General features: G+C 61.7%; 10 protein-coding genes across 10 annotated transcripts; 5 read left to right on the top strand and 5 right to left on the bottom strand.

Annotated features, from left to right (window-relative positions):
* Positions 1–2,090: 2,090 nt before the first annotated feature.
* On the bottom strand, positions 2,091–3,647 carry SUA7 (transcription initiation factor IIB; the record flags this gene model as incomplete). Its single annotated transcript, XM_069355391.1, has 6 exons — positions 2,091–2,315; positions 2,367–2,418; positions 2,478–3,235; positions 3,335–3,339; positions 3,377–3,500; positions 3,615–3,647. The coding sequence occupies 6 exons, from the start codon at positions 3,645–3,647 to the stop codon at positions 2,091–2,093; spliced, it is 1,197 nt and encodes a 398-aa protein (XP_069207462.1).
* Positions 3,648–4,931: 1,284 nt separating this feature from the next.
* On the top strand, positions 4,932–6,224 carry EAF3 (Esa1p-associated factor; the record flags this gene model as incomplete). The annotated part of the gene is made up of 7 exons (XM_069355390.1): positions 4,932–5,021; positions 5,160–5,251; positions 5,315–5,531; positions 5,579–5,769; positions 5,805–5,983; positions 6,021–6,105; positions 6,140–6,224. The coding sequence occupies 7 exons, from the start codon at positions 4,932–4,934 to the stop codon at positions 6,222–6,224; spliced, it is 939 nt and encodes a 312-aa protein (XP_069207461.1).
* A 375-nt stretch (positions 6,225–6,599) lies between these two features.
* Positions 6,600–7,083, bottom strand: DYN2 (Dynein light chain; the record flags this gene model as incomplete). The annotated part of the gene is made up of 4 exons (XM_069355389.1): positions 6,600–6,664; positions 6,754–6,776; positions 6,813–6,957; positions 7,020–7,083. 4 exons carry the CDS (start codon positions 7,081–7,083, stop codon positions 6,600–6,602), a joined length of 297 nt encoding a protein of 98 aa, XP_069207460.1.
* Positions 7,084–8,864: 1,781 nt separating this feature from the next.
* KHA1 (K(+)/H(+) antiporter) lies at positions 8,865–11,801 on the top strand (the record flags this gene model as incomplete). The annotated part of the gene is made up of 6 exons (XM_069355388.1): positions 8,865–8,918; positions 8,971–9,018; positions 9,053–9,818; positions 9,867–9,985; positions 10,022–10,209; positions 10,247–11,801. The coding sequence occupies 6 exons, from the start codon at positions 8,865–8,867 to the stop codon at positions 11,799–11,801; spliced, it is 2,730 nt and encodes a 909-aa protein (XP_069207459.1).
* A 177-nt stretch (positions 11,802–11,978) lies between these two features.
* CIAO2B (Cytosolic iron-sulfur assembly component 2B) lies at positions 11,979–12,688 on the bottom strand (the record flags this gene model as incomplete). Its single annotated transcript, XM_069355387.1, has 3 exons — positions 11,979–12,208; positions 12,278–12,427; positions 12,535–12,688. The coding sequence occupies 3 exons, from the start codon at positions 12,686–12,688 to the stop codon at positions 11,979–11,981; spliced, it is 534 nt and encodes a 177-aa protein (XP_069207458.1).
* A 269-nt stretch (positions 12,689–12,957) lies between these two features.
* COX12 (Cytochrome c oxidase subunit 6B) lies at positions 12,958–13,591 on the top strand (the record flags this gene model as incomplete). Its single annotated transcript, XM_069355386.1, has 5 exons — positions 12,958–12,971; positions 13,024–13,033; positions 13,126–13,161; positions 13,368–13,464; positions 13,524–13,591. The coding sequence occupies 5 exons, from the start codon at positions 12,958–12,960 to the stop codon at positions 13,589–13,591; spliced, it is 225 nt and encodes a 74-aa protein (XP_069207457.1).
* Positions 13,592–13,750: 159 nt separating this feature from the next.
* Positions 13,751–16,401, bottom strand: Q8F55_006945 (uncharacterized protein; the record flags this gene model as incomplete). Its single annotated transcript, XM_069355385.1, has 11 exons — positions 13,751–13,861; positions 13,905–14,281; positions 14,332–14,832; positions 14,870–14,999; positions 15,036–15,347; positions 15,393–15,455; positions 15,493–15,634; positions 15,672–15,787; positions 15,865–15,918; positions 15,981–16,213; positions 16,275–16,401. 11 exons carry the CDS (start codon positions 16,399–16,401, stop codon positions 13,751–13,753), a joined length of 2,166 nt encoding a protein of 721 aa, XP_069207456.1.
* Positions 16,402–17,729: 1,328 nt separating this feature from the next.
* Positions 17,730–18,504, top strand: Q8F55_006944 (uncharacterized protein; the record flags this gene model as incomplete). Its single annotated transcript, XM_069355384.1, has 2 exons — positions 17,730–17,760; positions 17,795–18,504. The coding sequence occupies 2 exons, from the start codon at positions 17,730–17,732 to the stop codon at positions 18,502–18,504; spliced, it is 741 nt and encodes a 246-aa protein (XP_069207455.1).
* A 48-nt stretch (positions 18,505–18,552) lies between these two features.
* Q8F55_006943 (uncharacterized protein) lies at positions 18,553–18,793 on the bottom strand (the record flags this gene model as incomplete). Its single annotated transcript, XM_069355383.1, has 2 exons — positions 18,553–18,563; positions 18,610–18,793. 2 exons carry the CDS (start codon positions 18,791–18,793, stop codon positions 18,553–18,555), a joined length of 195 nt encoding a protein of 64 aa, XP_069207454.1.
* Positions 18,794–19,268: 475 nt separating this feature from the next.
* Q8F55_006942 (uncharacterized protein) lies at positions 19,269–20,571 on the top strand (the record flags this gene model as incomplete). The annotated part of the gene is made up of 6 exons (XM_069355382.1): positions 19,269–19,456; positions 19,498–19,646; positions 19,681–19,943; positions 19,978–20,149; positions 20,184–20,315; positions 20,354–20,571. 6 exons carry the CDS (start codon positions 19,269–19,271, stop codon positions 20,569–20,571), a joined length of 1,122 nt encoding a protein of 373 aa, XP_069207453.1.
* Positions 20,572–20,836: the final 265 nt, after the last annotated feature.

The following is a 20,836-nucleotide window of genomic DNA, read 5'->3' as shown; positions in this document are numbered from 1 at the left end:
AAGCGATAAGGCAAGTGATGGACGCGGGGGAAGAGGGGGCGAGGGGGCGAACAACTCGAAGACAGTGGGAGTTTGTGGTCTCGAAGAAGCAACGTGTCGAATCCAAGATGGATGATACTGATGAACAAGTAGCAAGAAGTTGTAAACTAACTTGGGGGAGGGGAAGATGGGGCGATGGGGTGGGGGAGGAGTTGAGCAGCGGCCATTAATCCCAAAACAGTCTGTCGGTCTCCTTGCTGGGTCACAAGTCGTGTTCCTGTGCCCGTCGTCGTCCTCGTGCGTTTTTCCGTGCTCGGGCTAGCTGCTGCTTTGCTCTGGCTCGTGGTGATGTGATGCGGCTTGGCTTGCTTGCCTGCTGGTGGTGTGCTGTGCGGCGCGGCTGGGCCACTACCTCATCGTTGTGGGGTGGCGCGGCGCGATGGCTGTAGATAGACGCGCGTGCACGGGCGCAACGAGGGCCGAAGGGACGGGAAGGGGGAGGCTTGAGCCGTAGAACCGAAGAGGGTTGGACGCCGGAGAGCGAGCGAGCGAGGGCAACGAGAGAGACGTTAAGGGTGAGATGGCGGTTTGGGGTAAAGTGTAAGGGTAAGGGAGGAGGAGGAGGAGGGTGGGGGCGGTCGGGGTGCTCGGGGTAGCTTGGGCGCTGCCGCAGAGTTGCTGCGGATGGTGCGTTCGTGGGTCGTTTGTGCCTCTCCTCTGGTCTTGCGGGCCGGGTTTGTTGTTCTGCGGACTTGATCCCTCAAGTCGATGGCTAGGGTTTGGCCAAGTCGGACGGACGGGGCCTGCAGGGGGGAGGGAGCGGAGTGTCACTTGGGATCTGGTAGTGGTTACTGGGCATGGGGGCAGTGGCAGGCAGGAAAGCCGTCATAGGAGGGAGGCGGAAGCTCGGATCAGTCGCGGACAGACTGCCGTCGTCTCGTCTCGTCTCTCTGACGGCGGAGCAGAGCAGAGCGTCACAAACCAAACTTGGACAGAGTGATCGACTCGACTTGCGCTGGCCCGCCCGCCCGGCCGACTGACCGAATGACTGACAGCCCGCCCGCCCGCCGTCTCCTCTTACCCCGCCCCACCTCGAGGTCTTGTGCCTGTTGGATGTTGGATCCTGTTGCCCACCTGGTGCGCTCTCGTTTCCTACTTTTTTTTACGGTCCTCTACCCTATGACGTCAGTGGAATCACATGACGCAATGGGGCTCTTGTGCGCCAACCAGTAGCAAGGCCAGCATGGCAACAATGACCTCACAACACCAGGTCAGATGGTCTGATCATGGCTCAACGTGGGACCCAACTTTGTCAGACGACGCGCTGCGGCAGCAGCGGCAGCATGGCAGCAGCAGCAAGCTACTACCCTAGAGCCGATACACTGACCCCTGTTCACACCGACAACAACAGACGCACGACGCACGACGCCCACAGCCCGTGCCCTGTGCCTTTTGTCAAACCCTTCATTATTCGGACTACAACTAGGTCCCCCAAGGTGGGCAAGGTGGGCTGCACTACGACAAGGTCTGGATCCGGCCTGTCGGGCCCGCCCCCAGGCGCCGCGGGCGCCACCCCCCACCCCCTACCCCGTCCAACCCAACTCGCTGTTCTCTACCCCGCCCGGCAGTAACTTGACATGTTGCAACCACCTGAGCGACAGACACCCTAACGGGGCTGGACCCGCGGCTCGGACCATTCTTCGGGCGCGTTACAGACACAAACATGCCCCTTGCCCCGTACGTCGATGACCTCATAGCCCACTGCCATGGATCTTCGCCGCTAGCCACTCATGTGCTGCGCCGAGCAAAGTGACTGTCATGGATACATTTTCAGTCCTCTAGCTGCCTTTACGTTACTTGGCATACTATTCCAGTTTCTCTCACCGCCACACGTGGGGCCATGTTCCCGCACCCCGCACTTGTCTCGCAACCTGTGTGACCTCATGACTTCATTCCCCCCGATCCGAACCCCAAACACATGTTCTCTATTGCGCTCGGTCTTCGCCGCTGCCCTCATAGATCCCCGCGTGCCCGCCAGTTACCGCGGCAGCTCGTAAACCCTTGACCCTCGTCCAAAGTCAGACGTCAGACGTCGAGACCTTCTTGGCACTTCAGGCTTTCGTGTCGGGATTCGGGGTGCCAGTGTTACCGTTGGTTGCCGGCTTGGTACCGTCGTCGGGCGCCGGCGTTGAGCTATTCTTGGTGGAGGATGCCGTGCCGTTCGCCGCGTCGCCGGTCGTGCTTGGGGTACCGGCGCGAGACGACTTGGCGGCTGCCGGTACGTTGGGCCTCCCAAGAGCGGCCAGAGCGCTGTAACCGTTTGGAAACTCCCCTTTCTGCGAACGTTGGCATGCGCGAAACAAGGACAGAGTCGCCGCATAACTCACCATCTGGGGTGTGATCACAAGGTCCAGGTCCTCTGCAACTTTTTTGCAGATCCTGTTAGAGGAAACCTTGTCAGCATAGGCGTGGCAATGTAAACAAACACCCCGACTCACAGCTTGATTGTAGATTCCGACACGCCAGCGATATCCGCGATTTCCTTTGAAGTGGTCGACCTGCCATGGAGGATGCAGGTAAAGTAGAGCACGCCAGCGGCAATCGACAGCGGACTGCGGCCATCGATCGCCGACTTGGCGACAGCCGCCACAGCAATGTCCTTGGCATCTTTGCCAAGTTTGTTTCCGAGATCGAGATAGTTGACGAAACGGCCGAGAAGGCCCTCTGCAGACTGGTTGGCACTGCTAAGACCTTGAGGATGCGCGACGCCATTCTGCGAGTTCGAGGCCATGACAGCATTGCGGAGGAGGTTGAAGACGCGCCCGAGCTCCGACTTGGAAACCTTGGTCACCTTGCACACTTCTCTGAACGATCGCTCCGCACCGGCAGCGCGACAGGCATAAATGATACAGGCGGCAATGACAGCGTCGTCGTTCTTGCCCTTGGCCACGTGTGCGTCGTTGCCGATGATGTATACGTGCTGAGCGCGCTCCATGACTGACCGCGGGAGCTGCATTTTGTCACAAAAATCGACAATGCGTGCAAACGCGGTCTGAATCTGTGCCGGGCTGGCTTTGCCGCCAGACCCGGACGATGTCTGGTTGGCGCGGTTCTGGGCGCGCTGCAGGTCACGCGAGATACCAGTGCGGCCGTCACGGGCCGAAATCGACGTCTCGAGCGGCGCGTTGCCGAGTAGAGGGTTCGACGGACCACCGACACGCGACGGGTCGTCACCACCTTCGTCTCCTGCAAAAGTCTTACCCCGGGTTAGTCATGTGGCCAATCGCTGTGAGCAACTACTTACACGCCCTGTCAAGTCAGCAATCTGTTCTTGGTTCACGCCACAAATGCTTACACTCGCTCCGCGTGTCAACAATACGGTCACCGAGAATAGTACCGCAATCGGCGCACACCAGGTCGCCATGGCTGTACTCCTCGATGATGTTGGGCGGGTCGATCTGGCAGTTGGGGCACAGGTGCCGAACGGCGAGGTTCGGAGCTACTGGCTGGCCGTACTTGCCCTGCAAGTGGTGGGCATGCCGGTGAGAGGACACGGGTGAGGCGATATAGTGAGAGGAAAGAGGCAGGTGGTTAACAAACGGCTTCTTGGCACACGAATCGACAATGATACCTACCACTGGGGCCTTGGGACCCGCGACACCGTACATCTTGCCCAGTTTACGCTTTCGAGTGGAGAAACCGGTTGAACGGAAACTTCACGCGCGCGATTTTAAACAGCACGAGTATGCTGCGTCTGCTCGTACAGTGTCGTCGAGGACGATGGGTGGCAAAGACGTGTGTCAGCACAACAGATTCCCTTCCTGCTGTTGTATTTGTTGATCAACCGTCCGCGACCAGCATAGAATGGATTACATGCGAGGCGGCTCGTCGAGCACAACCTCGAGGGGATGGACTAGTGTCCTCGCGAGAACAGAAGGAGAATCGAAAGACACACACGAAGGGTTGCTCGTAGCAAGACAGACCCAAGACTCACCCAATCCAGCCCACCCCGACGTGTGTTGATCCCAGGCGAATTTCACTCTCGGAATCCGACGTGTAGACGTCGCTCGAGAGGGCTCACCGCAGAAGCGCTTTTCTGGGACACGCTGGGAGGGTCGTTTTGGATGTTCTCAAACAACGTTGAATGAACGATGAGTGAGAGAGAGACGAGTTCAACTTGGTTTCTAGAGTGACTGCCCATTCTTTTAACGGATTGAGTGAATGCGTGCAAGACGGGTCGGGCAATAAACGGAAGCAAATATGGTTGTGGGAGTTATTATACGCCCCCTGCTTTAGCACGTGGTGGCGCAAACAAGGCCCTCAGCCGGCCTGAATTTGATTCCGCCTGGCCTGGCTGCAGTGGCCTTCTTCGCTTTCCGACGATTCACCACCACCACCACCACACGACGACGAGCCAACAACTAATCGACCAACACGTACTGACAACAGCCAACCCGACCAACACCGTACGTCACTGACAACAACGACATTCACAACAGCAGCAGCACACGAGCTGACCCCCACCAGGCTGCTTACATATCCGGAGCGTACTTACTTCAAGTTTGCGCTTCAAGCCGCCTGTAAACGCGAACCCCACGCGTCGAGTCACACCCGCTCACAAGTTCGTGGCGACCCTTCCCCGGCCTCGCATTTCGACACTGGCAGGTGACAACCCCGTCGCCCAAGCTAGCTAGAGGATACGCAGTACTCGTGTGTTCGTCGTCACTCGTAAGTGTGCCGTTTTGGCGACGATCGAGGGGTTGGAAGCTGCACGGCGCACAGGGGCGAGGGGTCGCGGCCTGTCGCGCATCCCCCCTTCCCTCTTGACTGTGCCCACGCCGGCGCGTCCACCTTCCCACCGACCCCTCCAGAAGCTGATGTATGACCCACAGTTTGTCTGAGACGACTTGTTTTGACTCTATCGACTCTGCTCCACGAGTAATCGCGCAACAATGGCTACCCCTGCGAACCACCAGCCAAACCAGTTCACGACGGACGAATATGTCCTCGCCTACCATGGACCACTCCTCTACGAAGCTCGTGTGAGTGCCACAACGAGCCCTTGGTGCCCCTCCTGCTTTGGGTACTATTGGACGGCTGCTACCTGCTGGATGCATGGAGTTGTGCTGACATATACGCGTCTCGTCATCCACCTGCCACCACCACTCCTCGGTCAACAGATTCTTCTCGCCGAGAACTGGAACGAGTCCAACACTCTTTTAGGGTCTGTGGGCCCTCATTACTTCATCCACTACAAGGGATGGAAGCAGACGTGAGTGGATGCGCGGATGCGTGCTTGTTGGGTGTGGCAATGTGCTGACGCGTGACCACACAGGTGGGACGAATGGGTGCCGGAGATGCGTCTCCTGAAGTTGAACGAGGCCGGGTTCGCAAAACGCCGGGCACTGCTCGAGGCGCAGACGAAGAAGAACCGTCCTCAGCCGCCCCCTTCGGTTGAGAGTCCCGCGCCATCAATCAAGGGCAAGGAGACCAAGCCGGTGAAGAAGGGCGAGGGAAGTCGGAAGCGTGGACGCGACACGGGACTTGACACGGTGGGTACCGAGTTCTGACGCAGCAGAACGCTGCTGACCTAGCTCAGGAGGCCGAGTTCTTGAAGAGGCCAGAGGTCAAGATCATCATCCCCGACGTCCTCAAGTTGCAATTGGTCGACGACTGGGAGAACGTGACCAAGAACAACCAGCTTGTCACCCTGCCGCGCAAGCCAAATGTCCAGGAGCTGCTTGAGGAGTACAGGGAATACGTCAACTCGACGAAGAAGGAGCGCTCAGCGTGAGTCGGCATGCTTAGACCTCACTGACCGCCAGCCGCTCGACCGCGCTCTTATCAGAGATCATAGCCGGCATCACGCTCTACTTTGACAAGGCCCTGGGCAACAACCTGCTGTACCGGTTCGAGCGCGCACAATACGTCGAGCAGCGGCGTGCTGCAGGGGACAAGCCAATGAGCGAGATCTACGGCGCCGAGCACCTCCTGCGCCTGTTTGGTACGTGACGCCACGAGACATAATGCTCACCTCCCAGTCAACTTTGGGCCGTTTATCGCGTACACCAACATTGACACCGAGTCGCTGAACATTCTCCGCGAGTACATCAACGACATTATGAAGTGAGCCGTGGCGCCGGGTGTAGCTAACCCGCAGGTGGATGATCAGGGAGCAGAAGCGCCTGTTTGTCAAGGAGTACGAGACGACGACTACCCAGTACCAGAACCTCTCGAGGACATAGTCCGTCCGCTGTGTTAGATTACCGGGCCGGGCCTCTCTAGCCATTCTGATAGCCCGCTGAGCGCCCATGTCGACCGACCAGACAGAGTCAGATGAATGGCGTTTACACACGAGCTTTGCTCTATGACACTTGGGTTGCATCTGCTTCTGCTTCTGGCTGAGATCATTAAGATGTGGCGGGGGAAGAGAGCAATGGGGCTAGGTGCTCGTGTGCTATTCACTAATGACGATGTTGTGTGGGATGTGGGGATGTGGGCGGACAGGACTTGTAAGCTGCGGCGGTGGGGGTGGGCTGTGGGCGGGGCGCGCTGGGGCGGGCGGACGGCGGATTGATGAGGGGTGTGCGGGCGCGGGCGCACGAGGGGCACTCGGGCGCCTACGACGTCTTCCAGAGGAGGATGGCGATGGGGCCGAGGTAGAAGTAGATGAAGTTTTTGGTCTCTGCGGGGTGGTGTCAGCGGCGGGGATGGGGAGTGGGCGGAGGGCGGAGGGCGGCGGGGCGCCGAGGGAAGGCCGAGCAGCACACTGACCGTGGGTGACGAAGCTGCCAAAGCTAAGTTGTCAGCGGGACCCCCTCGCGCGCACGCACTGCTTGCCGACGACGCAGTGCCACGTCGTGTTGTAGAGACGGTCAAACTCCTTCTTGATGTGCATCGCCACGTCCTTCTCGACCGTGTACTTGTCGAGTGCCTCGATCGCCGTCTGGACAGCGTGCTGCTGCATGTCGTCGGACACTGCGGGGGTGTGAGCGCCGCGCCTCGTCCCTGGCGCGCTGCAGCGCCGTGCCCGCACTCACTGTCTACGCTCTTGATGATGGCCGAGACCTCTGCCGGGTCGGCGACGGTGGGCGACGCGGACATGGCGCTGGTGGTGTGCGCGTGCGTGCGTGAGGGAGGGTGCGTGTGTCGTGTATGTGCCGCGGAGAGCCAGGCGGAGGAGGGGTGCAGCGAGGCGAGCAGAGGGCGGCTCTGCGTAGAGGAGGGGATAACGAGCAAGAGACTGTCGAATGACGACAGTTGAGTGAGCTTGGCAGACTTGGTTGGTGGTCCGGTGGTGGACAGGACAGTCAGGAACACGCGCCGCCCAGACGGCCGGACGGAGAGCGGAGAGTCGACACACTCCCTTCCCCAACGCGTTTGCCGCCGGCGCCGACGCGTCGGGCACCCACCCACAGACGCTGTTCCGATGTGCGTCGATGTGCGTCGGCTCAGTCGCGCCAGCTGCGCCGCGCGCCTACGCTGCTGCATGCGGCACGGCGGTATGCTTGTACCCCTCTGCTATGTATGCCGTGCCGGGTGCCGGCAGCCCCGTGCGCCGGCAGAGTCAACGCCAGCGCCAGCGCCAGTCCGTGCCGTGGGTCCGTGGGCAAGTGTCCATCTCTGCCGCCCCGTGCGCCGCCGCCGACTTATGTAGCTGCAGGCTGCGGGGAGATAAAGCACAGGCTCGACTGCAGCTTGCAGTGCAGACGTCTGGTCGAGCGCAGCAGGCAGGAGCTTCAGGCCAATAGCAGCCCACGCCATGTTATCAGATGTCCGAGATCTACTAGGGTGCGCAGGGGACAGAGACGAGCGAGTACGGGGGCGAGCTGACGCGTCTGCCGGCGTCTGCGAGGCGCTGTGCCCCCCTCTACTCCCTCTGCACACGCCAACTGCGCCGCTGCGCCGCAAGCACGCCAGACGAGACACGGGAAATGCCAAGTCGATTGTTGCCACGCCGGGCGTCGTGGCGCCGCACGGCGAGGCAGAGAGAGGCACAACCGAGGCCTGAAACCCAAGCGGGCAGGCAAGGCAAGGCAACGTGGGTGGCCACGGGGGTACGAGGGTGCGTCGCCTGACTCCCCGCCGCGTTATTTTGCCACCCCCTGAACCTGATGCTTTTGCTTGGCTACCGTGGGCGGTATGCAGAGTGAGACATGGGCCAAAAGATACGACAATGCGATGCAGTCAGCAGGCAGGCAGCAGATTGTGGAGAGCAGCAGACAGCAGCGACAACGACGACGCGGCTGTGAATCACTTTCAATCACTCATTCTTCGGCCGATTCCCACTGCGCGAGTCTACTCCTCGTACACAGGGACATTGCACACGTTCGTTTGCCGTCGCTCGCCCACCCCGTTCGCCATTCACCGTCGACGCGGAGCCCGAGCCCGACGCCGCCGCCGCTGCCGACTCGTGTCTGTCACACCTCGCTCTTTTTCAACCCAACTGTGCAGAGCTCTGCGCCGCTCTGTAACTTTCTGTCACACGCACACTACAAGGCACTGGTGCAGCCACTTTGCTTCACGTGTCCCGTTCTTCCCTCGCATTGTTTGTTTGGTACGTGCCCGCCGAGCCAAATCTCGCGTTGTTGGCGTTCTCCTTCCCCTGTCACTTCAGTCACGGCGCGCGCGACTGACACGCACAGCTGGTGTCTTCCCCCTGGCCTGGCGCACGACCGACACGACATCACATACTAGTTGGACAAACAAGGACCTCCCCGGCGTCACGACAACCGGACACGCCCCTCCCTCCCTCCCTCCCTCTTATCCTCGCGTGCGCGCATCCCATCTCATCTCATCCACATTCCCATCGCACCCTTCTCCACACCACTCAGTACAGGGCCCCGCTCTCACCCTCGCCACCACACCACACCTCATCCAACGCTATGTCGGCCGTCGTCGAAGGCGTCCGGCGACTCGTCGCGCGCGCTGGTATCAATGTGAGTCTGTGCTCGCCACGCTCGACATCGCTGCGGTGCTAACCACCCTCAGGCCAGTGTCATCACCGGTCTCGATCCCACCCATGTCGACCCCACAAACGTAGGTTACCTCGCAATGCCCCGCTGACCCCCAGCCCATCACCCTCTTCATCATCCAGCTCTTCATCATCATCGTCTTCACGCAGGCGCTCGGATGGGCATTCAAGTACATCAACCAGCCAAAGGTCATTGCCGAGGTCATTGGTGGCATTATCCTCGGTCCCACGGCCTTTGACCACATTCCTGGCTTTACGGCCCACATCTTCCCAAAGGAATCGATCCCATACCTCAACCTCATGTCAAACGTCGGCCTCGTGCTCTTCCTCTTTGTGATCGGTCTCGAAGTCGACATTGGTGTCGCCAAGCGCAATGGCCGCAACTCGGCCCTCATCTCGCTTGCCGGCATGGTCGTTCCCTTTGGCCTCGGTGCCGCCGTCGGCGTGCCAGTCTACCACAAGTTTGTCGACACTGAGAAGGTGCCCTTCAGCCACTTTATCCTCTTCATCTGTGTCTCGATGGCCATCACCGCCTTCCCCGTGCTCTGTCGTATTCTCACGGCCACCAAGCTCCTCGACACCAAGGTCGGCGTCATTGTCCTCTCAGCCGGTGTTGGAAACGACGTCGTCGGATGGGTCCTCCTCGCCCTCACCCTCGCCCTCACTAGCAGCGGCAAGGGCATTGTCGCCCTCTACATCCTGTTGGCTGCCGTGGGATGGTCCATTGTCCTGCTCTGGCCCATCAGAAAGGGCTTCGTGTATCTTGCGCGCCGCTCGGGAAGCATCGAGAACGGCCCCACGCCGGGTATGATGACCCTCACCTTCCTCGTCGTCTTCGGATCGGCCTTTGTCACTGGCATTCTCGGTTAGTACCCCGGCCGGTTGTCTTGGCGCTTCTGCTGACGATCAATAGGTGTGCACCCCATCTTTGGCGGCTTCCTTGCCGGTCTCATCATTCCCCACGAGGGTGGCTTCGCCATTGCTGTCACTGAGAAGATTGAGGACTTGGTCACCATGCTCTTCCTTCCTATCGTGAGTTGACGGTATGGGCTTGCGACTGACCGCCAGTACTTTGTCCTCTCGGGTCTCCAGACCAACCTTGGTTCTCTCGACACGGGCGTCATCTGGGGCTACATCATCCTGCTCTGCGTTGTCGCGTTCGCTGGCAAGTTCTTTGGTTGTGCCGCCGTGGCCCGATGGGTCGGCTACACGTGGCGTGAGAGTGGCGCCATCGGCATGCTCATGAGTTGCAAGGGGTGAGTTGGGTTCGCTGAAAGCACGCTGACAAGCCAGCCTTGTCGAGCTCATTGTGCTCAACGTCGGCAAGCAAGCCGGCATCATCGACGAGAGGCTCTTCTCCATGCTTGTCGTCGTCGCCCTGGTCCTTACCTTTGTCACCACGCCTGGTACCCTCTGGATCTACCCCTACAAGTACCACACCCGTGGCAGCGCCGAGTACGACGACACCAAGGAGAAGGAGAAGCGCAACAAGGCAGCCCGCGAGCAGTTCCTTCAGGGCGCGGCCGGTGGAGCCGCCGGCGGCCGCGAGTTCACGACCCGTCTGCTGGTCGTCCTCCAGAAGCTCGAGCACCTTGCTGCGGCAATGCTTATCACCCAGCTCTTGGAGCCGACCTCGGACGTCCCTGTGGACAACCGCCTGAGCCACCTCGAAAACCCTCTCGAGAAGACCAAGAGCGCCGACGACCCCCCTTCCTACCCCTCGTCCCCGGACGAGCCCGGACAGGCCCCCGTTCACGTCGATGCTCTAAAGCTTGTCGAGCTCACTGGGCGTACTTTTTCGGTCATGCAGAGTGCTGAGAAGGACCACCTGCTCAAGTCGGACGACGCACTCCAGCTGTACCGTCAGTTTGGCAGACTTCGTGGCATCGACGTTACGCCACACATTACCATTGTTGGCCAGGAGAGCTACCCCTCGGCCGTTGCCGAGTACGCCCAGGACCTCAGCTCGCAGCTCATTGTCGTCCCTTGGACGATCCCTTCCGAGCCGCTCGAGGTTGCGCAGGAGGAGGGCAAGACTGGTATCACCGCTGCCATCTCGGCCTTTGACGGCATCTTTGGCAGCGACGGCTCGCCCATGTACACGCACTTTATCCGCAACCTCCTGAACAGGTCGACTACCGACGTTTCGATCTTCATCGACCGTGGCTTCAGCGGCTCGACTGTTCCCGGTGCCGGACAGCACGTCTTCCTGCCATTCTTTGGCGGCCCCGATGACCGTCTTGCTCTCCGCCTCGTTGTCCAGCTCTGCCACCACACCAACGTCACTGCGACGGTTGTGCGCATCACTGTGCCCGACCAGGACAACGATTCCGACGAGGGCACGGTTGACGAGCACCACGCGCACAACACGCTTTCAGAGTCTGCCAAGGCCCACCAGGTGGCGTTTGCCTCCAACCAGCTGACGGTTGGTGGGCCCAAGAGCGACGCTCAGAGCAAGGTCGTGTCGGACACGGCCGACAACATTGCGTGGCAGTACTACACGACTGCGGACGGCGCGGCTGCCCCTGCTGCCCTCGCGCGGGTCAACTTTGTGGCACACACGTCGGCCCAGCCGCTCAAGGACGCTGTTTCGGCTGCCGAGAACGCTGTTACGGGTGCGCAGGGCCAGCGCCTGTGGCGTCCTCTGCTTGTCGTGACTGGCCGTGGGCGCTCTCGCGCGGCTCTCAACCACGAGCGCGAGCTGGCGACGCTGCTTGCGGAGCGCGGGCAGAACCCGACGATCGCTGCCGAGCTGCGCAAGACTGTGGGTGACAGTGCGACTGCGCTCCTGCTGGCGAGCAGCCAGACGAGCGAGGCGTCGTTCCTGGTGTGCGAGGCGGGGCAGTAGGGGGTTGTGGATTGTACTATTAGCTGGCTGTAGATCAGTCGGGAGTGGTTCGGGATGTGATTGCATGATGCTCTAGCGTACAACAGGGGCAGTACAGGGGTGCTGGGGTCGTCGAGTCGTCTTAAACCCGCGAACCACGCCGTGTGGTCGTGTAAGTCGGGAGCCGCCGCGCGTCGCCTACTCGGACGCCGGCTCGGGCGTCGCCATGCCGCGCTGGCCAGCAGTCGCCAGACAGCCCTCAACCACCTGGAGGAGGTGCGAGTTCTCAAGCGCAGCCTGCACGCGCTCCTTGTCGTTGAGCTGCTTGTTGACGGCGTGCTCGGACTGGTGCGTGCCCTGCTTGATGCGGATGTCGACGCGGTAGCGGGACGGCAGGGCGCGGAGGAGGCGGACGCGGAGGGAGAGGCCTGGGGTGTGAGTGGGGCTGGGGGGAGGTGACGCTGGCAGCGTCGTCGCCACCGCCGAGGCCGACTCACCAATCAGCGTCGACATCGAGCAGTGGGGGATCGTCGGGGTGAGGTACACGAGCACGCGGTTGCCGGCGACGTGGATGTCGTCGCGGGACACGACGCGGAGTTGTTCGAGGGAGACGGGGTGCTCGGGGTCGGTGATGCTGCGGAGGAGGTCTGGGGCGTGAGCGAGCGGAGCGAGCAGCCGGCGGGGCAGGAGGCGGCTAGCACGAGCATGTGCCGCTCGCGCGTGCCGACCCCCAGCCGGGCCCAGCCCGACTCACCAAACACCTCGTGCGCGTCAATCTCGTCGGCCTCATCGGCGCTGCTGGCGCAGTCGCCCTCGGCGGCGTACGCGTCGGCCCAGAGCCCCTCGCGGCGGCGCGTGGCGGACGGTGCGAAGATTGTCGGCGCGGCGTTGTCGAGTTCGCGGGACATGGTGGGGGGGGGGGGGGGTGGTGCAGTGCGATGGTGAGTGATTGCCGCTGATAAAGTCGCGAGTCAATCGCCACTTGCGAGGTGCGGCTGGGGAATAGGCCCGCGGCGACTAGGCGCCCGGCTGGCGCCGGCCGCGGGTGGGCCTAGGCCCGCAGGACACATTCGGGGTTTTGACACCCCCCGGCCACCCACTCACAGCGAGGCATTTGGTGTTGCTTGCCAGCTACGCTTGCTCTCTACTCCACATCCACCACTCACCAGCAATCACCATGGCCGAGGAAAAGTGAGCAGGGGAGGGAGGGCGGAGGAAGGGGGGAGAGCGCTGACCACGACAGGACCTACACTGTGAGATTGGCCGCCCGCTGGCCCCGCTGACCCTCAAGCTCCAGACTGCCGGCTTCGAGTGAGTCGGACCTGCAGTGCTTCACTGACCGCAGCGCCCGCTTCCCCAACCAGAACCAGACCAAGCACTGGTGAGCGGCGATGAGCGCGCCGAGGCGCAGCATACTGACGCGGGCGTGTTACACCTTTAGCTGGGTACGTTGACGGTTGCGGGTTGCGCGGGGAGACGCCGCGGGTTGTGCCGGGCGGCTCGGGTCGGCCCAGCCACCCACCACCCCAGCCACCGCCGCTCCTCGCAGCGCTCCGCGCTGCTCGTGCTCGACTAACCCCCCCGCAGCAGAACTTTGTCGACTTCCACAAGTGCGTCAACGCCAAGGGCGAGGAGTTTGCCCCCTGCCAGCAGTTCAAGCGCGCCTACCTGTCCCTCTGCCCCAGTACGTCCGACTCGGTCTCATCCCACGCCGCCAGCCCCGCACTGACGCCCCAACCCCAGACGAGTGGACCTCCAAGTGGAACGACCAGGTCGAGAACGGCACCTTCCCCGCCTCGCTTGAGCCTTAGACGCAGAACAAATCTCGTAGCAAGCAAGCCATGAATAAAAGGGAATCTGCATAAGCTGCCGAGGTATCTAGAGCACACGCTCGCAGGTTTCGTGGCGGCGGCGGCGGCGAGCCAGCCACAACAGGGAATACAGCGACAAACTACTCATCTTTGCACACCTCAGGCAGACGCCTGGCCCGACGCCGGCGCCGGTGCCGCCCCTGCCTTGTCTCCATCGTCGTCCTCCTCGACAAAGATCTCCTGGTACTTTTCCAGGATCGTTTCAATCGCCTGTTGTGTGAGCAGTCGCGCAACCACAACCCGCAAAACCCACCTTGCACTGGTAGTTCATGTGCTCCAGGTTCAGGCCGCCCTCCTCTGGTGGCGCACCCAGCAGCGTCGGTCCAAACACAATCGACAGGTTCGACGCAGACATCTGGTTGACGCCCTCCTTGCGCCGCACCCGGTCCAAGTGGCCCATAAAGTACTTGAGCGTCGCGTAGTTGGGGTCGGGCAGCTCGTTGACCTGCTCATGCAGACGAATATGTCGCAGTCTGTCATTGTCGTACCGCGCAGCCTCCATAAACCCGGCGTACAGCCCGTACGTGAGCAACGGCTCGGGCAGTTCACGGAACCATAGCTTGAGAGCGCTCGAAATGACGTTGATGTCCGAGCTCCATTGCTCGTCCTGCACATTGACAGAGTCGACGTCTACGGGTGTTAGTTGCCCCGCTTCCAGTTGTGCCCAACTCCCGACCCACCCTTGTCAAGCGCAGCCTTCAACGCCTGCACCTTGGACGTCGTTCCCGACAATCGGTAGATGCCCATAGAGTCCAAGCCAAACGCCTCGATCGCCTCGGCACACTTGGTAACCACCTTGGGGATCTCGGTGCTGTCGCGCGCAAGCTGTTCTCCGAGATCAACTCCAAAGGTCGCACCCGAGGAAGCAGGGACCGACAGAGGCTGGTAGGGGTCGGCTGGAGGAGCCGGTGCGGCAGCTGCCGCGCCGCCACCGTTGATTGTTTGAACCTGTGGTGGCTGTTGGACCTGCTGCGTCTGCTGCTCGCGCTGCTGAGCATTCTGTGCCGCCAGGGCATTCTGCGACGCCTGGACATGTGGTGGCAGCGTTGGCACGTAGCCCTCGTCGTACAATCCTTCTCTCCTCGGTCCCTTGGGCGTGTTGCGCGCGACCGCATAGTTCTGCATGAAAGTCTTGAAGTCGGTGCGGTTGTCAATGCTCTCGAAAATGTTCTTGAGTCCCACTAGGTTGTTAGTTCTGGCTTCCAACACTCGACTCACCATCCTCGGGCCCCGTCACTGGTGTCAAGGTCGTGCCTTCAGTCACAACGGCCGACTCGTACATGAATGCGTAGCGTGTAAGGTGGTATTGCACACCCAAGTCGAGCTCATCGGCGCAGTCCTTGAGGAGCTGCATGTCAGACGGCACCCCAGTCGTCGCACTTACCCGGACCACCTTTGGCAGCTGGAAGTTGAAGTACTCGGCGCGCAGCGCCTGGCTCTCAATCACTGCTTTCCTGAATGCTTCGCTGGCGGCCGACATGCGAGCGCGCACATCGTCCTCGTGACGCTGCAGCTGCGCAGGGTTCTTGGCCTTGAACAAGCCCTGCTTGACCTTGTTGCCAAGGGCACCCTTCTTGCCATTGTGGCCCGTCTGCTGGTTGCCAGCCAGCATACCGGCTTCACGGAAGTCTGCCCCTTCCTTGGCGACAAGAATGCGTTCGAGCTCCTCGGCAGTCGAGTCAAAGCGCGCCTTGGCCTGGTAGGGTCAGTTGGGGCCCACATGTCGAAATAGATCACCCACCTTGTCCATGACCGCCTCGCTCTCTTGCAGGATGCTCTGGTAGCGAGTGCCATTGTCCTTGTGCTGCAAAGTCAGCCGCTATCGCGTGGTCATCGCTCACCAGCTTGCGCTGCTTCTCTCCCTCGCGCGCCAAGGCCTGCAACTCTTCGTTCATTTCGTTCAATCGTCCGGCAAACCGCAGCCTGTTCTGGGCGAGCGTGTCCTGGACCTTGAGCGACTGCTGGTACGCCCCCAAGAATGTTCTGTCGTCAGCTACCGTTCAACACACCCACAACTCACCCAGACTTGCCCTCGGACCGCGAGTACTGGTCGTTGGACGTGCGGCCAAGCTCGACGAGACTTCGTCCATACTTCTCTTCGACGTCGGCGCGGGCACGGAAGAAGCTCGCCACTTGCTGTGTGTCGTCAGATCATCCGCATCGCTTTGCGGGCCAAGATCTTGATGCCCCCCGCGCGCTTCGCGCCAACCCACCTTGCACGACGCAATCGACTGCTTTATCCGGTCTGACAAGAGAACGAGGGGGCCCTGTCAATGTCAGCAGAGCCCACGCCGTCGCACCGTCGGCGACCACGCTCACGCCCACTCACATCCACATCACAGAGACCTTGGATGATGCCCTCGTCAAAGCCAATCTGCAGCCCTCCGTCCTTGCCATCCAGGCGGGCCGTCGAGCTTGTTGACAAGCGTCTGTTCATGCCGTTGTTGATCACAGTCGGCGCGTCCGAGGTTGTCGATAGGATTGTGGTGGACGGCGCCGTCGACACGGTCGACGACGAGGAAGCCTGCATTGTGGATGGCTGGGTGGACGTGTTTGATACGGCTAATGTGCGTCAATGGATGTCTCATGATCCAACAGCTGTCATTGTCTCATGCACACTTACCACCAGTGCTGCCGCCGTAGTGAGCGCGTGGGCGGCTGTTGTTGTACCCAAAGCCGCCGTTCTCGGCCTCGTGGGCGGGTCGTTGCGGGTCTGCGTAGCTGTCGTGGTACGAAGTCTCCATTGCCATGACCGAGGGCAACGAAGACGACTGTGTGGGCTGGCCGAGGTGGATCGGGGTGCTTGTTGCTACTGCGATGCAAGGATTGACAGTGTTGAGCACGTCAAGATGGAACGAATCCAGTAGTGAGACGACTGGGGATGATAGGTGCAGTCGTGGTTGTCGGTATGTCGAGTCTAACCTGTTTGCTAGCTGGCAAATGGATTGAATAGAGCGGAGAGGACGACGCGCAGAGGTATCAAGTCGGCACTGAACGAGGCGGCGGCGGCGGCGCGGCGGCGGCGGCGGCTGGCGGTTAGGCTAGGCGGTAGAGGGAAGGGAGCAAGGGAACGAGGAAGGAAGGCTTGCCCGGCTTTGACACGCGGGACTAGTGGGGAGTGCGGGGGAGCGACTTGACCGAGCCAAGGGGGAGGGAGGGAGGCGAGTGGCCTATAGTGTTTTGTGTCGCCACCTGGGGAGGATGCAGTTTTGTCGAGCAAGAGCAAGAGAGAGTGTGTGTGTGTATGTACGAGTTGCTTGAGGGGCAACAACAACAATGTCAATAACAACAAGAGTGTGCACCAAAGGGGGGTGGTGGGTGGTGATGTGGGGTTGTGGGTGGGTGGGTGATCGTGGATGGCTGTGAGTGTGGGTGTGTTCCTTCCCTCGCCGCGTCGTGTGCTGGCTGCCAGCTGCCAGAAAGAAGGCTTGTTGTGTCGTCGACAAGCTTTTGCGTCGGTCGTCCCTGGCGCGGCTCGCGGCTCGCTCGTCGTCGCGTCTCTCTTTTTTCGGACCTTCCCCCTTGCATAAACCGCATAGACTTTTTATTACCTCGTCGACGACGACGCGGCTCGCTCGCTCGGCGACTCGACCACGGGCGGGGACGCGGGCACTCTGCCCTCTGCCAGCAGGCCCGCCGCAGCAGCAGAACAGCAGGCGGCTGTAGCGACGCGCGGGGGCGGCGGGGCGGGGCACTCGGGGTCGTCGACCTGGCTGCGCTGCCCAGGCGGCTGGCTGGCAGCTCAGCCGCGGGACTTTCCTGCACCCAAGCCTGCCTGCCTGCCTGCAGCACCCAAATGCATTGCATTCCACCTACCTTGCCCTTGGTCGCTTTACCGTCCAACACTGTCCGACATGTCGCGCAACACTGTTGCAACCTCCTGCCTATATCGACTCCGGACTCTGCGGACCCCAAGGCCCATTCCCACGCACCAACAGCGTCAACAACAACAGCAGCAGCAGCAGCAGCACTACCATGCAGCAGCAAACTTTGGCCTCGTCGCATCCGCCCAGCGGTCATCCTCAAACACTACCTTGACGCTGCCCACCTCGGAAGCGCCTTCCTCCTCATCACAACAATGCTTGTCGACCCTTGGCTCCTTTACGGCCGTTCGCTCGGCACACACCTCGGCCGTCCGCCGAGCACCACCACCTACGGCTCCTGGTAGGAGGCCACCACCACCTCCTGTCGACCCATTGAAGCTTGTCAACGGCCAGATCCCGTTCGCCAAGGTCCAGCTCGTCGACGAGGACAACAAGCTCGGGGACCCCACGAGCCTCAAGCTCATCCTCAAGACATTCGACCACAATGTCGATGTGCTCAGGCTCGTGCAGGTCGACCCGCCCGTTGTCAAGATTCTCAACATCGAGGATGAGAAGACGCGTGAGCGCGAGCACGAAGCCAAGCTCCGCCTGAGCCGCCGCATCGCATTCGAGGACAAGGAGCTCCAAGTCCCCTGGCACGCGGCCGTCGGCGACCTCCAGCACAAGGCCAACACGGCGCGCTCGCTCCTCGAGAAGGGTGACCGAGTCCACCTCGTCTTTGCGAGGCGCGCTGGCGGCGGCCAGCGCCAGATCATCACGGACGCCGACAAGGAGAAGATTGTTGCCCTGTTCGCCGAGGCGCTGTCGCCGATCGCCTCGCGCTGGCGGGAAGACGACCGCACTCGCAAGGCCATCTGGGTGTCTTACTGGCAGCCCTTGGAGGCGATCCGTACCGAGGTGCGCAAGAAGATTCTCGACGGCATTGTGGAGAAGCGCGTCGCGTCGCTGGACAAGAAGGAGGAGAGGCGGCTGCGCGAGCAGGAGAAGCAGCGCAAGGCGGCCGAGCGGGCCAAGGCCAAGGGGTTGTAGACAGTACAGCATGCTCCCACACATCAACAATGCATCATGGCTATGCTGTTACGACTTGCCTGGCGTGGGTCAGTCGAGGTGCCGTCTCACACAGGGGGCACGTACCCGTACGCCACACAAGCGCGGCGGTGAGGACGACGGTGCCGAGGGTGAGCGCCTGGACAGCAACCATGTGGCCGAGAAGGCGGTTGGTCGTGCGAATCTCCTCCTTGATCTCTTCGCGTATCGCGGCCTGAGAGACGAGAAGGCGGTTGGTGGCGCGCAGCACGTCCTTGATCTCCTCCCTCATCGCGACGTGGGAGACGAGAATGCCATGAAGGAGGTCGTGGATGCAGTGGAGGGTGGATAGCGCGTCCGTTCCAGCCCCCGGCGGCGATACTGCACCTCGCATCGCCGGCATGGGCGGGCCATGAGCGTGGAGGCTGAGGCTGGGGCTGGTGGCATGGCTCGGCGCCGAGCTCACCGGAGTGCTAGCGAAGCGGGCCAGGCGGCCCCCCTCGCTGCCCGGCATGCCGGCGGCGGGCGGGGACGTCGAGGAGACGGCGGTGGACGAGCTGTCGGCGGGGCTCATTGCTTCTTGAGTGTTGTAAGCGGAAAGGACTGCACCCAAGATGACGGGCTGGTGGCGACCACGGGCGGACGGTAGGCCGGAGAGGTCCGGTCGCCACTAAAGTGACACAGCTCAAACCGGCCAAGTCGTCACCGGCTAGCATGCGGCTGACTTGAATCACACACCCATCAACCATCCCCCCCCCCCCCCCACAATGCCCAACAGACAAGCTCTACTCGCTCTTTTAGCCCTCCCCGTGCTCGCGGCGCTGCTGCGCACGCCGCCCAACCCCAGCCGCGAGACGCTCATCGCGCCCGCCGACGAACGTGTCGTGCTCCTCGGCGCGTCCTCGGGCGTCGGCAAGGACCTGGCGCTGGCCTACGCCAAGCGCGGTGCGCGGATGTACGCCGAGTGTCTTACTGTAGCCCTGCTGACTACCCCAGCCTGCTCGTCGCGCGCCGCGCCGACGCGCTCCAGGGCGTCGCGGACCAGTGCGCCGCCCTCGGGCTGGACAAGGCGCGCATCCTCACCGTCCCGGCCGACATCACCAGCGTCGACGACGTCGTTCGGGTCCGCGAGGCGGCCGAGAAGGGTGGGTGGTTGTTGCGAGGGAAACTCACACGCAGCCTGGGGAGGACTCGACACGCTCCACATCCTCGCCGGCGTGCCGTCCACCCGCACGCTCCTCCAGCTCGCTGGCGTCGACCTCGTCCCCGACGCGGCAGACAAGTCGCCCAAGCCCAGGCTCGTTCCGCAGGGACTCGGGGACGACAAGGGCCTCGCCCCCACGTCGCTGCCGACCAAGGAAGGCCTCGAGAACGTCGTCAAGGAGCTGCGCGCGCTCAACGAGATCAACATTGTCGGCACGGTGCTCTCCCTCGCTACCTTCGTGCGTCTTGTGTGCTGACGCCGCTGACGCCCAGCTCCCGCTCCTCGCCTCGTCGTCCGAGTCGCCCGCGGTCCACCACCTCTCGTCGGTCAGCGCGACCATCCCCGCGCCGATGCGCTGCCTGTACTCGGCGACCAAGGCAGGCGCGTACATGGCCTTTGAGGCCGCACGCGTCGAGTGCGAGGGCGCTGGTGTGCGCTTCTTCTGTGGGTAGGACTGGTTTTGTTGTTCTGACTCCAGCTCTCCTCCCCGGTACCATTGACAACGAGTTCCGCACCAAGACGGCGTTCTCCCAGACTGGCGGCAACTGCGAGGTCCACAAGGGCGTCAAGGCCGGCTTGATTGACAAGCTGCTCCTGCCTCCTCAGAAGGGTGCGTGGTTGCTACTATGCGTGTCCTGACACCTGCAGTCGTCGACACGATCCTGCAGTCGCTCGCGCTGTCGCCCGAGAAGGCCCCGCTCATCCCGTACCCGCCATTCAGCTGGCTCACCAAGCTCAGGGTGCCGCCTGCGTCGAGCGTCTTCCTGCCGTGGCAGTACGGCGCTGCAACGCTGCTCGAGTACACGCCTCTTGGCTACCTCTTTGTCGAGCCCAACGCGAGGAAAAAGTATGGCCTGCGTCCATGAGCGTTGGTGTGTGGCCTGGTGGCCTTGCCGGCATGGAAACGCGGGCCTCCACACGAGCCGGTGTTGCCGGCGACTGGTTTGTTTGTGTGATGCGGGTTCCTTAGACTGTTACAGGAATGAATGAATGTGTTACGTCGTGTCTGACGCGTCTAAATTACACACGTTGGACCAAACGAGCTAGATTGAACGTGGGTCATTTAGGTGCTCGCGGCTCGATGTTTGGCCAAGTCGATGTGGTTGTTGTTGTCGTCGGTAATGGCGGGAA

Source organism: Vanrija albida (genome assembly GCF_041260175.1).
Source record: "Vanrija albida strain AlHP1 chromosome Unknown contig_5, whole genome shotgun sequence".
Classification (NCBI taxonomy): Eukaryota; Fungi; Basidiomycota; class Tremellomycetes; order Trichosporonales; family Trichosporonaceae; genus Vanrija; species Vanrija albida.
This window is presented reverse-complemented; position numbering and strand designations above follow the sequence as displayed.